At 49.6% G+C, this 14,522-nt stretch overlaps 2 protein-coding genes across 2 annotated transcripts in view; both read left to right on the top strand.

Annotated features, from left to right (window-relative positions):
* Positions 1 to 6: 6 nt before the first annotated feature.
* Positions 7 to 3,373, top strand: ANAPC13 (anaphase promoting complex subunit 13). The gene is made up of 2 exons (XM_010716557.2): positions 7 to 138; positions 3,139 to 3,373. Exons 1-2 carry the CDS (start codon positions 40 to 42, stop codon positions 3,262 to 3,264), a joined length of 225 nt encoding a protein of 74 aa, XP_010714859.1. The 5' UTR covers positions 7 to 39; the 3' UTR covers positions 3,265 to 3,373.
* Positions 3,374 to 5,386: 2,013 nt separating this feature from the next.
* Positions 5,387 to 14,522, top strand: part of LIPH (lipase H) — a 10,393-nt gene continuing 1,257 nt past the window's right edge. Inside the window, exons 1-10 of the mRNA XM_010716708.3 lie at positions 5,387 to 5,453; positions 8,930 to 9,297; positions 9,959 to 10,067; positions 10,173 to 10,274; positions 11,165 to 11,254; positions 11,696 to 11,863; positions 12,277 to 12,372; positions 12,631 to 12,742; positions 13,623 to 13,796; positions 14,442 to 14,519. Of these exons, the coding sequence (XP_010715010.1) occupies positions 5,402 to 5,453; positions 8,930 to 9,297; positions 9,959 to 10,067; positions 10,173 to 10,274; positions 11,165 to 11,254; positions 11,696 to 11,863; positions 12,277 to 12,372; positions 12,631 to 12,742; positions 13,623 to 13,796; positions 14,442 to 14,519 (1,349 nt within the window). The 5' untranslated portion in view covers positions 5,387 to 5,401. The remainder of the gene's footprint in view (positions 5,454 to 8,929; positions 9,298 to 9,958; positions 10,068 to 10,172; positions 10,275 to 11,164; positions 11,255 to 11,695; positions 11,864 to 12,276; positions 12,373 to 12,630; positions 12,743 to 13,622; positions 13,797 to 14,441; positions 14,520 to 14,522) is intronic.

Raw genomic sequence — 14,522 nt, 5'->3', positions numbered from 1 at the left:
GGGGGTTGGGGGGGTACGGAGCTGCCCCGGAGGGAGAGGATGGACAGCGAGGTGCAGAGGGACGGCCGTATCCTGGACCTGATCGATGACGCGTGGCGGGAGGACAAACTGCCGTACGAGGACGTGGCCATCCCGCTGGTAGGTGCATGGCGGTACGAGTCCTCCCAGCACGTACACGGCTGGGCTGTCCCAAAGCTGCTGGGGTCATAGAATCACAGAATGGGCTGGGTTGAAAAGGACCACAGTGCTCATCCAGTTCCAACCCCCTACTGTGTGCAGGTCACCAACCAGCAGCCCAGGCTGCCCAGAGCCACATCCAGCCTGGCCTTGAATGCCTGCAGGGATGGGGCATCCACAGCCTCCTTGGGCAACCTGTTCCAGGGCCTCTGGGTGAAAAACTTTCTCCTCATATCCAACCTAAACCTACCTGTCTCAGTTTAACACCATTCCCCCTTGTTCTATCACCATCCACCCTCACAAACAGCCGTTCCCCCTCCTGTTCATACGCTCCCTTCAAGCACTGGAAAGCCACAATGAGGTCTCCTCGCAGCCTTCTCTTCTCCAAGCTAAACAAGCCCAGTTCCCTCAGCCTTTCCTCACAGGAGAGGAGCTCCAGCCCTCTGATCATCTCAGTGCCCTCCTCTGCACCCGCTCCAAGAGCTCCACGTCCTTCCTGAGCCAGCAGTGTGCTCTTGCAGCTTGGAAAGCAAATGGGATCCTGGGCTCCATCAGAAGAGGGCTGGCCAGCAGGGACAGGGAGGTGATTGTCCCCCTCTGCTCTTGTGAGGTCCCATCTGCAGTACTGTGTCCATAATGGAGCCCACAGTACAAGAAAGACAGGGAGCTGTTGGAGAGGATCCAGAGGAGAGCCACAAAGATGATCAGAGGACTGCAGCACCTCCCCTGTGAAGACAGGCTGAGGGAGCTGGGCTTGTTCTGCCTGGAGAAGAGAAGGCTGCGGGGTGACCTCATTGCAGCCCTTCAGTACCTAAAGGGAGCCTACAAACAACAGGGGAATCAATTCTTTGAAAGAGTAGGTAACAGCAGGACAAGGGGAAATGGTTTTAAGTTGAGGGAGGGAAGATTTAGGCTGGATATTAGGGCAGAGTTCTTTACAGGGAGAGTGGTGAGGTGCTGGAACAGCTGCCCAGAGAGGCTGTGGACACTTGTCCATCCCTGGAGGTGTTCAAGGCCAGGTTGGATGGGGCCCTGGGCAGCCTGGTCTGGTAATTAAATGGGGAGGTTGGTGGCCCTGCGTGTGGCAGGGGGGTTGGAGATTCATGATCCTTGAGGTCCCTTCCAGCCCTGGCCATTCTGTGATTCCTGTGCTGTGGGCCCCAGGCCTGGACGCAGCACTGCAGATGGGCCTCACAAGAGCTGAGCAGAGGGGGACAAACACCTCCCTCTCCCTGCTGGCCACCCCTTTTTAATGCAGCCCGGGATATAGTTGGCATATTTGTCTTCCTAATCAGTTTTCCAAATGCATCTTTGCAGTTGCGCCTTCAAGGACAGTAGTAAACACGCTGCTCTCTGCATGTAGGATTCCCTGCCTGTGAACCCTTAGCCATGAGGAGACATGGCAGCCATAGAATCATTGAATTTCTCAGCTTGGAAAAGACCTTAGAGATCATCAATTCCAACCACAACCAAACCATCCTACCGTTGCACAGCTGTTACCACTGCTAGGCCCCACCTCAGCCATTTGGGAGCACTCCGTGGATAGAGATGTATGTGAGGATCCTCCCCTTCTCTGTTAGCACAGGTGTAAGTTGGCTAGCACCAACAAAGTAGTCATGCCAGAATCATGGCATCTGATAAGCTGATGGTTTCTGCCAGCAAAGAGACATTTCCAAATTGCCAGTGACATCACTTGGGCTTTAGTCCTTACATCACAGTGTGTCATCACTCCTGGAAGAAGTGCAGCTTGGGACCTTCTCAGCAGGGGAGGTGAGGAGCAGCTATTCTCCTCCAAAATCGATAATATACAGCAATTCCTGTCAAGAGGGAAAGGTTTTGCAGAACTGTAGTTCTCAGATAGGAGTACCCAACCCCTCCTTTGCTTAGGATAATGTGTTTTTGAGGCAGGCTACGTTTCACAAACCATTTCTTTACTGATATTGCCATCACCCTGTGTCTGAGTTGAGAAACATTATGGCAGCCTCAAAGCAGGAAGCCTCATCAATTGACAATAAAAATAAAGGTGTAGTTGTATCCACAACTAGATGTAGATCCCTGAGGATGGGACTGGCTCTGATCATATGGAAAAGCCAGCACAAATTCACAGGAGATTTGATCAGAAGCTCTGTGAAGAAACTATCAGAATGACTGTAACGTGTGGGCCTGTCCTGATCAGTGCTCACTGCAGAGATCTCCATCAGCTCGCGCGGCCCAAAGCTGTATGCTTTTTTCTAAAGGGATTTTATGTAGCTCATACTGAGATTTCCGGAGATCCAGACTCAGAATTCTTGCCCCGTGTCTTCTGGAATAGCACACGTTGTGACTGCACCGATACAGCAACACAGGGAGCAAATAACGTAAGGGAGCAAAATGAAATCACATTTAAACTCTCCTTCCTCCTCCCTGCATGCTGAGCAGCCTGGTGTTGCACTTGGTGGGGGTTTCTGACATCTCCTGTTGTTACAGCACACCACACCAGAGTTCCACATGTAGGAAGAGGAAGAATTTCTCGCCTTGCCATAAGAAAGTGATATGTTACAAAGCCAGCTGTCTCAATACAGCTACAGTAAATGCAATATCTGTATTCAGGGCAGCGACAAAGAAACACAATCCAAACAAGCAGTGGAATAATTGCACCATGCTATTATTTACTTATTTTGCATTTTCTATATATTCTCCTTCACTGCGTGTGTAGTCTGAGTACATAGCAAGGCCCCAGGGCCCTGGAAAGCCAATTTACCTTTCAGATGAAGCATCATAATCATATGAAAAGAACATTGTTCCTCACCGGGCTTAGTAATATTTTAACTGAATCAGTATGTATGATATGTATTGTTCAGATGCCCCCTCTGGTCTCATTTGTGGATTTTTGTATTTATTCATATGAAGTCTTCGTCACCTGCTCCTTTTAGGAAGCGTGTTATGCACAGAATGCATTGTACCTTTTTTTGTTGTTCTCAGAATGAGCTCCCTGAACCAGAGCAAGACAATGGAGGTACAACGGAGTCTGTGAAAGAGCAAGAAATGAAGTGGACAGATTTGTCTCTGCAGTATCTCCATGAAAACGTCCCTCCCACGGGAAACTAATGAATCCAGGGGACTTCATGTATAATTATATCTTCTGTTAACTTATTCTTTAGTTGGTGCCAATTCTGTTCTTAAATGTTTTCTACACGTGATAAAAATGTACTTTTCACTGTCTGGAGTTCTTGCATTTCAAAACTTGAGATGGGAGGTTTGTGTCCCAAGAAGTAGAACTGTGTTTTCTGTTAGAGTTTGCTATACAAAACCCAGATAACCACAGGTCATTGGTGGTACTGGCATTGCCAGTGCTGACCTTCATATATTTTTCAGTACACATTGTTTAAACAGTGCCATTTGTGCTAAGATGATTGTTACTCAAAATCACTGTCTTTTGGCTGAGTCACAGGGAAGTGCCAGCCCAGTGACTGACAACAGCTGCTCAGATGAGCTGTCTCAGAGGGAAACAGCCATCTAAGTGAAGTGATGGGGGGAAGGAACGAGGGGAGCTTAGCTTCAGGCAACAAAAATGTTACCTCTTCTTATGCTGAGAAGAAAGGCAAGGCCCTCTTTATTTCTTTGCCTCATTTTATCTCTGATTCCCAAACATCTTTTGCAATAGGTAAAAGCCTTCTGTTCATCTTGCGTGTTTCACTCTTGGACCGATTCCTTCACACCATTGGCAGAACTTGATATGGAGAAAATATTTTGACAGTTTAGGACTACTGGTAGAGGTAAGAAAGAATCTGGAAGGAAAACAATATTTCAGAGTATTTTCTATTGCCAGCGCATCAGAAAATAAAGGCATTTTTCCGGTGCCCACAGCTTCCAGATTCCGCAGAAGTCTTTTGGGTATCTTTTCACAGTGTTTATCCCCTTCAAAATCAACAAAACCCAACGTTGGCCTGTGTGAGTACCACGTGGAGCATGTCGGATGTCCTGTGAGGCTGTGAGTGCTGAGCTGCAGGAGGATGCTCAGTTTGAGAAAAAAACGTGTGTGGCTGGGGCTGCTCCTGCCTGAGGAGTTAGCAGTGCCTGCACTGAGCCAGGAGTTCGCTCATCTGAACAACAAGGAGCTACAGGCAGCCAGCAGGCTGTTCAGGATGAACCCAAGCTTCATATGTATAGTACAGAGCGAAGAAACAGCTACGCCGCTGGGAACTGTAATAGTTCAGCTCCTCGCTGCATCTCACCAGGTGCAAAACAGGGCTTGGGCTTAATGAGTTATTTCTGATCCTCTCCACGTTCCCTCTCCCTGTAAAGAAAACACCAGAAGCTGTGTGGTGGCTTTGTCTATCTAGCAGCTGTCTCTGTTTTCTCTTTCCCTCCCCTCTCTCACTCCATCACAAACTCCATCCCCATCGCACCTATTTTGCCACAAGGTTTTCCAGCTCTGATTTCAGGCTTCCTTTCCCAGCCCTGACAGTTGTCCCTGCATCTGCCGTCTTCTTACTGTCCAGCAGGGGAAAAAAAAAGCCCTTCTCACTTGAATTGGATTCATAGGGTTCCAGCAGGGCTATAAGAAAACATGGTGGGGATACCAGGTGTATGAATGCTATCCGAAACAGCAGCTTCTTGGCAGCATGTATTGAGTTGAGCTGGGACTTTCCCTTTGTCAGAATGGAGTGGTGTCCATCCACACCCTGCCTGAGGCTGCAGGATGGTTGAAAGGGGGTGAAAAGCGATGCAGGGCTTCCACCTGCTGGAGACAGCCAGAGTGTGGGAGAGCCAGAGGGACACGGATGAGAGTGTCCCAATGCTACGATTGGGGTCCTGGGAAGCTGAGTGCTGGCCCTGCCCAGATGCCTATCAGCTTTGCACACCTACGTTCTCCACTGCCTTTTGACACTCTTTGCAGAAGACGAACAGGCACGCAGTGATTTCAACACAGGTAATCAGACCGCTGCTCACGGAGTGATGCTAAACCATTTCTGTCTTTGATTAGTCACAGCCCAGGGCGAACGATATTTAAAATAAGGGATCCTGCTACAAGAGAAGGTGCCCCACCTTTTGAGAAAGAAGGGCCAGTTGTATAACTTCAGACCCGTCTTCATTTCTTGGCTGGGAACTTCCTCCTTTCACCACACCTACATGACTGGCAGGAAAAGAGAGCAAACAGCTGTCAGACACAGCAAGTACATGCCAAAGAAACCGCAGGAGCCGTAAGATTTTCTACCTGTAGAAGTTCCATGCAGGAGCCCATATGCTGAGGCTGTGTGTCACGTTCTTCTGCCTTTTGTATGGGGTGAAAACAGGTAGGAAGTCAATCGTTTTGATTTTTTTGTTCAATATAACGCTTACTCTGCTTTGCAGAAGCATAAACTTATCTGCCCTCTGCATTATATGGTTACTGTGTAGGATTTTTAACTAGCATCTTAAAGCAAACTGTCTTGGCTTCATGAACTGAAGAGTTCCATGCATAAAGCCAGAAGTCATTTGTATGATCTCTTCTTCAGTTTGCAAACATTTCTCTTATATAAGCGCCATCCGTCGACACTCAAAACGTCATCTGAAATCTTCAGAGAAGAATGATTTCTTTTCAGCGGCGCATTACATGACAGCCACAAAGGATGAATTAGCATTTATGAATGCTAAACTTCACTTGGTATCCTCGTGGCCCCATCAAGAACCAACCTGTTTAATAATCAACAAATGTGCTGCCTTCTGTTAGCGCACACATGGGAGCACGTCGCTTGCTTTGTGAAGCTGCAGCTCCATGCTTTGCAGGGAAAACAAACAGGATTTAGGACAACCTAAAGTGTTCTCAGAAAGGCAGATATTTCATCAGGTTCCCTGGGGCAGTCTTGCAGGTCTCGTTTTGCTTATTGTGATGAATACATAGTAGAGATACTAAAGGCCGTTTTGAGAGGTGGAGGGCAGACCCTTCGTGTGGAAAGCATGGAAATACTCAGTAATGCTGCTAAGATTTGCTATGTGGCAGTGCTCAAAGCTGACCACTTTAGTGCTGATGCATAAGGGTCTCTTGAAACAAAAGGCACATCCCAGGCAAGGTAGTGGTGCTTTGGAAGTCAGGGATGCTGCAGGCTGCCATGGGAGCAGCAGCACGCTGGTTGGAGGTCTGCAGAACCTGCTAAGCAGAGAGCAGTCTCTCAGTGGGCTCTGTGAGGCAGTGTGGTCTCCCAAAGCTCACAGTTAGGACAGCCACAGATCTGACAGAAGCGGCACAGATGAAATGATGATGAGGAGAAACCTTTTGGACCTTTGCTTTGCAAGAGGCCAAACTGGCGGAGTTAAAAAATGGAGATGCCATTCTTTCTGTGCAGAAAGAATGACCTTCCTGTCCATAGGATGAGCACCAGGACAAAAGAAAGGGAAAGTCTCCAAGCGCCATCTCCAAGGAAGGAATGAGAGAGCCCAGGAGGACGCAAGCCTTACGTGGCACTGACTGCGGTGACTGCTGCAGGGTCTGCCCAGCACCATTCTCATGGCCACAGCGCTCCCACCTGCTCCTGGTCTCCAAAAGCCAGCTGTGCTGAAGTTGCCCCTCCTGCTGCAGGCACACCTGAGGGGCTGATCTCATGCTCAAGGCAGAAGATGTCCAGCTCCAACACAGGAATATCAAAGCAGATCACTTTGGCTTCTGCTGAAGCACTGAGGCATGAGAGCAGCTTGCCTAGCAAAGCAGTGTTTGCCATCCTGTGCTTATCAGCAGGAGGAGTGAATGCAGGATCCCCAGCTGCCCTCATGTGTCAGCTCCTGTGACACACAGCCATGCAGCAGGGAGAAGCTGGCAGGCTTTCCCCCTCTATCAGCACTCATCTGACCTTGTTAATGAAAACAGAACAAATTTAACAGACTTGGTGCAGATATAACGATGCTTTTTAAACGCTTCCTGTTTTAGGGATTAGCAAATCCTGAGCAGCTCTTTAACAGCCCTTCCATGGCAGAAGGTTTGGGTTGCTCTGGTGCCAACCAAGTGCTCCCCAGGGCAAGTCACAGCACGGCTTAGAGATAAGAGACAAATGAAGCAATCGGAGCAGCCTTGCACCATGTAGAAATAATTCTGGTCCAGCATTTCTGCCTGCATTTCTATAGCCTCCGTGGCAGTACAGATGATGAACAATAATGCGTAACGATGCTGTACAGGAACTAAAACACATCCAGTTATTAATCTGGGTGTTTTTTTCTCTTACGCTGCAGTAGCACCTAAAGGAGAGTCGCCCAGTGTCACTGTGTACAAAACCATAGCTCTCCTCCGCTAGTTACTCTGAGATCTCCAGATGGAGAAGAACTCTTGCTGCTGCTGCCCTATGGAGAGCAAACGGACCGAGAAAGAAGCACCAAAGGTCACCTCGACTCGAGAAAGCAGGGCCCAGAGTGCCATGCTCCTGGGAGATGGGAGCTTTAGCAGGCAGAACACCCTCAGCTCAAAGCCACTGACTTCAACTGATGTTCACTGGCCCTGCTTGAGAGTTCATTCCCCACTGCTCCCATTCCGCTATTCGTATCTCACCGTAGGCTTTCCGTAGGAAGGACTTCTGTGGATCTCAGATGTTAAAATTTATTTCTGAATTTATAGTAGTAATTTAATACATCCAGTTGGAGTTAACCGCAACATCCTCTTAGCCTATTAACTTTTATTTCTGGAGCTCCTGGGGCTTCTGCAAAGTAATTAGCAGAACTATGGCAACTGAGCGGATTATTTTATGTGCTGGGCACACAGCATTTATATTACTCTCATGCTTCTGATTTCCATAGGAGGAAAAAGCATGAAAGTTTATTGTGGCAACTGCGAGAGATCCATCATTTAGAAATTAAAATGCACGGAATGCTGGACACCTGCTAGAGCACTGCTGCCTTAAAGCTGCAGGTTTCCCAAACCTCCAGCACAGCCCTTTTGAGCAGCAAAAATCCTTTAGCAACCGCAGGGGAACAATTAATGCAGCACAGGGTGTGGGTGCAAGAGAGATGCTTTCTCCCACAAGGTTCTTCAGTAAAAACAAGGAGACTGTGGGCCAGAAAAAGGCTACAGAACCTGGGAGGGCCTCGGTGTAAGCAGTCTGCCTGGAGACTGTTATTCCTTTTCCTAGCAGTGCCCTGCTGGAGCTTGCATGGGGCTGTGAAGGCCCAGCTGGTGGTCTGCTGGAAAAGCAGAGAACAAAGACAGGCTTTCAAATGGCAGAGATTGTCGTGAACAGCAGCACTTACTGAAAATTCGGGAACTCTCCAGCTGTGTATAAAGCGTTATCAGTACCGTGTCTCATTCAGACAAAGGGTGTCCCATTTCTCAGTCTGAAATAGCAGGCTCTATCTGCAAATACAAATGAAGCACTGAGCTGTCCCTCACAACAGCGAGATCCCACTCAGCTTGCCAGCTCCAGACAAAATACAGAGAGATCTCTTCACCCTAGAGCTCGTCCAGGGCATCTGGGTGTGCTGTCCAACCTACGCAGCCATCACCCTCGCTGTCATTCTGTAATACCTTCCTCACCCTTCTGAGGTTTCTGGAGAGCCCATGCCACCTCCCAGCTGCTAGTGGAGGGTAAACAGGGTACAGGGCTGTGCTGGTGAACTCGCTGCCTTTGTTCCAACACAGCAAAAAAAAACTTAGATACAAAGCAGCTCCAGCCAGCGACACGACGGCATGGGAAGGAGCAGCTCAGGCAGCTCCCAGCACACGTTCTGTGCCTGGGCAGAGCTGGCAGGTAGAAAAGGCCAAGAGAGATGCTTGGCTGCTAACCTGAGGAATGCCACGCTGTGCTCGTTTCAGATCCCAAGGAGACATGTCCTGCTTTCACCGTGCTCAGCTTCAGCAGCGCCTTGAGAGGGACCGACCTGGAAGTAAAGCTGATGCTGTACACCAGACAGAACGAAGACTGCGCCGAAGAGCTCAATTCAACAGCCTCCAAGTATCTAGATCTGACCAAGAAAACCACCTTCATTATCCACGGGTACCGGCCCACAGGCTCTGCCCCGCTCTGGATCACTGACCTGGTGCATCTCCTGCTTTCTGTAGAGGACATGAACGTCATCGTTGTAGACTGGAACCGGGGGGCAACTACGATCATCTACAGCAATGCTTCCAGAAATGGCAAGAAAGTTGCTGAGATTCTGAAGAAATTTATGGATGAAATGTTGGTGAGTGGAAAGTTCACACTATGATACAGTTATTAATGCACAATACGTAAAGGGCACAAAGGAAGTGCTTAAAAACAGCAGCATGTCTAGGAAAAGAAACTCCCAAAAGGGAACACATTCATTGTTTGGAAATGTAGCTACGCTGCAGTGCCAAACTCTGTACCTGGATGTGGCAGGATGGCATTTTGCTGTGACACCCAGTTCACCTTGTATTTCTGGATATTTGTTTTCCCATCCACTGAAACTCTGTTTCCACCTTCTGGATGTCCAAAGTCAGCTTACAGTGACACTGGGTCCCTGCATCTTTGTGTCTGCTAATGCCTTGCGTGGGGCACATATTCCTGCCCAACCTGTACTCACTGCCCCAGAGAAATACAACCTCTGCCTGAGCTGTTGCATTCACAGCTCTCGGATATGGGCCTCAAATATGAGTGCTGGATATACTGGGGACTATTAAAAGGGAAAATCATAAAATCACAGAACATCCCCAGTTGGATGTAACCCATAGGATCATTGAGTTCAACTCTTATATTTATATGGGGTGGAACGCACCACTGGAAAACACAGAAAAAGCAGAGAGATGTGTTTACACTCCTCCTCCTGACTTTTTTTGTGCCTTCTTAGCATGCCTAACACCCGTGGTTATATTTTTAAATGCCAGATCAACGGCGCGTCGCTTGACTCCATTCACATGATAGGAGTAAGCCTGGGAGCACACATCTCCGGCCTTGTGGGACAGATGTTTGGTGGGCAGCTGGGAAGGATCACAGGTAACCTTCCTGCTGGCAGCCCTTTTGCTTCCAGGACTGCTGCTCACGGCAATCATTGTCAGCTGTGCATTGGGGTGATGACACACACGTGGTTTTGTGTTGCAGGCCTCGACCCAGCGGGCCCCCTGTACAGAGGAAAGCCACCCAGTGAGAGGTTGGACCCTACTGATGCACAGTTTGTTGATGTCATCCACTCGGACACCGATGGTAGGTGGGACATCTCCCCTTTACTACTGAAAGGAAATCTGCTGGGAGCGCAGGTTCGGGTTGGATATTAGGCTGGGGATGGTTCCAGTTGGATATTAGGGAAAATACATTCTCAGAAAGAGCGGTGAAGCACTGGCACAGGCTGCCCAGGGAGGTGGTGGGGTCACCGTCCCTGGGAGTGTGCAAGAAAAGTGAAGACGTGGCACTGAGGGACGTGGTCAGTGTGCGTGGTGGGGGTGGGTTGATGCTTGGACCTGATGATCTTAGTCTTTTTCGACCTTAATGATTCTGTGATTCATAGGGAAGCAGGAGCAGCAGTGGGCAGCTCTGCTAGGACGATCCATGCTGCTTTGGCACCCCGCAAGTATCCAGGGGGGTTGCTCAGAATGATGCTTCCTACCTCCATCCCACCTCTGTTGGGTTAAACCATCCCATACGGCAAATCCAGCACCTCCCTCAGCCCTCTCCTCTCCCAACCAGTGCACAGCACATCTCCAAACCCTCCCGCTGGGCCAGCAGCGTGACACGAGCCCTCTGTTCTGCTCCCTCTGCTCCCCCTTCTCACCTCACTGCTGCCTTTTGCCACTGCCAACAATTCAGACCTCAGCAGCACAGGAACACCCAATGTTTCAGAGCCCTCTTCCTTTCCTGCAGGCAAAAAAGGTAAATTTTGCACCGTCTCACGCACACAGACTTATTTTAGGCGTCTGATACCACTGCTAAAATGACCTCATTGGCCCACTGCACAAACAGGTGAATGACTTTAACATTCCCTGCACAAGCAGGCATCCTAGAGCTAAATAAGCATTATATTCCCCAGTTGGTTTCTTGTTTCCTTCCTCGCCATTCTACTATTCAATATTCCCTCCCTGGCTATCTTCCCTTCCCAGGACTGGGCTACGCAGACGCCCTCGGCCACATTGACTTCTACCCCAATGGTGGCACCGACCAGCCAGGCTGCCCTCTGACAGTATTTGCTGGTAATTCATTTTTGAATTGCACACACAAACACGCTGACAAAATGTTTCCAATCAGAGAACAGGAGAAGGCCAAAGAAACATCACCGCAGCTAGAAAATAGATGGGAAAGCCATAAGAGCAATCCCTTGCTGACACACTGATGTAATGGGCTCAGCTGGTGGGCACTGATGTCCGGGTCAGGGCTGGCACAAGCGTCCGTGGGATGGATTTTCCATGCAAAAAACCACTGAGTAAATTTATGTCCTCATTTTGTGGCTATGTTTAGAAAACACAGGAAGGGCTTTTTGTACCCCAGGCAATAGCAATGGTAAGAACCTGCTCAGAAAGCAGGTTTGAGATGAAGGCAATGTGGTCTGTTAGATGGATGCAGCCACAGACGGTGCTGTTTTCTTGCACCACGAAGATTGCTAATAAAATATTTCTTCTCTGTGTACGGTTAAGGATTGAAGTACTTTAAATGTGACCACCAGAGGTCTGTTTTCCTGTTCATGGCATCCCTGAAAAAGAGCTGCAATATCACAGCGTACCCATGTGAGTCATACAGGAGCTACAGGAGAGGGAAATGTACCAGCTGCGAAACCTTCCAACCCATGCCGTGCCCCATCCTAGGTAAGGATCAAGGGAGCACAAAGGGATTTTCTCATGCTTTGCACAGACACTTTGCATCATGATCTACAACAGAAATTCATACGGATGGGATCCAGGGTGGGAAAAGCCAAAACAAGAATTGAGATCTTTACACGATGGGCTACTTTGGAGTGATAGAATCACAAAATGGCTTGGGTTGGAAGGGACCTTAAAGACCATCTGGTTCCAGCCCCCTGCCCCACTAGCTCAGGCTGCTCAGAGCCCCGTCCAATCTGGCCGTGAGCACCCCAGAGATGGAGCACCCACAGCTTCTCTTTGCAGTTGAACAGAGATACGCCGCTTCTTAAATATTTGCACTGTTATTCCCAGCAATTTAATTGCTGATATACCTGCTCAGTAACCCTCTGTTTCATTCATTCGACTGTTGTCTACAGGCTATTACGCCCACGAGTGGAAAAGCCATTTAACACAGCAGAGCCACCCAGTGACAACCATGTATTTTGATACTGCGGACGAAGAGCCATTTTGCTGTGAGTGACAAAGATTTCTGAAATGATTTCTCTTTGTGCATCACCTCCTTCAGCAGAGATGGTGGGCACTGACGTGGAGACAGGGAGAGGAGAAGGAAAAAGCCTCTGGTTGTACCGTGATGTAACCCTACGAGAGTGCTTCCTCTGGGGCTTCCCCACACGCGTCCACCCACACCTCACCCCACAGCTCTTAGCACTCATGACAGGGCTGGGATGCACAGCAGGGCAGGGTGTGACCACTCTCTCTCTTGCTCACAGTATACCACTACTTTGTGGACATCGTTACGTGGAACAAAGGCACCAGGAGAGGCACGCTCAGCGTGGTGTTAGCTGATGGCACTGGGAAGAAGGCAGAATCCAAAGTTAACCCGTAAGTCTCACCGACCTGATGATGTATTAGCAAACCACTCGGCACAAGTGGAGCTGGGAAGGAAGCGAGACCACCTCCTCCCATTTTTGCTGATCCTTGATACTGTACACGTGTTAGGTGACCTCTGCAGTCCCCTGGTGCGCACCAATGCAGCCCAGCCCTTTGCTCTGGGTGCTTCCCAGCTCCCCGAGTGCTGTCGTGAGCAGCAGGGCTGCCCTGGGCCTCCAGAAGAGCAGGGCAAATCCCAGCTCCCCACTTCCTTGCACCCAGCACAGCGAGGATCAACCCAGGCCTGAATTACATAACGCCCAAATCAATTCATTCTGCTTGGAGAGGCAAAAAAACAACCAGCATTCATCCAGACGTGCAGTTTCCCATTGATATGAACACCCTTCAGCCCAGAATCCTGCCCAACCAGTTTCCCCACATCTCTCTCACTGCATGTTCTCCCAGCCCTATATGCCCACATTGAAACAACCCACGTAGCTCCAGCTTGCACAACCCGTGGCAGCCCACGCATGGCCTATTTACTGCAGGCAGGTAAGAACACGTCCTGCCCATTACACCTCCCAGAGCCCCCAAACAAGGGCTGTGTGTGAGTGCTGCAGCTTGGAGGCACCTCCAAGTGCCGTGTTCCTAAAGGAACCTCACAGCTGCCAGGCACAGCGCTCACATGAGCAGCTCTGTGCTGGCCACCATCGCTCAGAGTGGCTGAACAGGTTCACACTGCAGATCTGAACGTGCAGCCACTTCTAAAAGCCAGAAACTGATCACAAATCCAGTCCTCCTCCCCCAGCACTGTGCATAATATTGCACTGACTGCATTAAAGCCACGCTGTTCCCCTGGGGACTCCCTGACACTTGTCTGCTTTATCTCTAGCGAAGCTGCAGCCTTCCAGCAGTACAACCACATCAGTTTGCTCGTTGGATTCAACCAGGATTTTGAGAACGTGAAAAGGATTTCTGTGACGTTTTCCACAGGATCCGTCATTGGCCCCAAATTCAAACTCAGGATTCTCCAAATGAGGTTCCGGTCACTCACAAACCCAGAAAGGTAAGTGCTGCACAAACTGCCTCACTGCAGGCTGGGCAGAAGTAGAGAAATCTCCCACATCCCAAGGCTGGCAAGTTTGTCAAGAGGAATTACATTACGTTCAATAATTCTTGTATACACATCTTGGGAACAAATCCGCGACCGTCCGCCTGACCACAGAGGTTATCTTATTGTGTTGAAAACGCAATTTGTGGTCCGATGTTTTAACCTCCGGTCAGAATCATGACATCATGACCTGTGTGTGGCTGCACAGAAGCTGCCCAGGCCTGAACTCAGTGCTGAAATCGAACAGAACTCCCAGGGAAATACAGCCACATTTTACACCATAGGAAATGTCTGTATCCAGTTAGGGAGATCCATTCCCTCATGGAATCCTGGTGACTGAGAGCTGCAAAGCAGTGACTGCTGACCACAGCACACGCTGATGGGACTTCTACAGAGGCTTCGGTCATCCTTATCACCTCCACGTGCTCTGTAGCCATACCCTCGTACTGAAAAGACCCCTCAGATCCCCAAGTCCTACCCCAGCCCACCCCACCACGCCCACATCCCTCAGTGCCACGTCCCCACAGCTCCCAACACCTCCAGGGATGGCGATTCCCCGCCTCCCCGTGCAGCCGCGCAGCGCCTCGTGCTTTATCGCAGGCCGCCGCTGTGCCGGTACGACGTGGTGCTGACAGAGAACGCGGAGCTCAGCTTCAGACCCATCCCGTGCGGCGAGCGGCG

The sequence above is a fragment of the Meleagris gallopavo genome, chromosome 11, assembly GCF_000146605.3.
Source record: "Meleagris gallopavo isolate NT-WF06-2002-E0010 breed Aviagen turkey brand Nicholas breeding stock chromosome 11, Turkey_5.1, whole genome shotgun sequence".
Lineage (NCBI taxonomy): Eukaryota > Metazoa > Chordata > Aves > Galliformes > Phasianidae > Meleagris > Meleagris gallopavo.
This window is presented reverse-complemented; position numbering and strand designations above follow the sequence as displayed.

Coding starts and splice junctions, on each gene's coding strand:
- ANAPC13 (XM_010716557.2), top strand. CDS start 40: ATGGACAGCGAGGTGCAGAGGGACGGCCGTATCCTGGACCTGATCGAT. Junction 139..3,138: donor AGGACGTGGCCATCCCGCTG/GTAGGTGCATGG, acceptor TGTTGTTCTCAG/AATGAGCTCCCTGAACCAGA.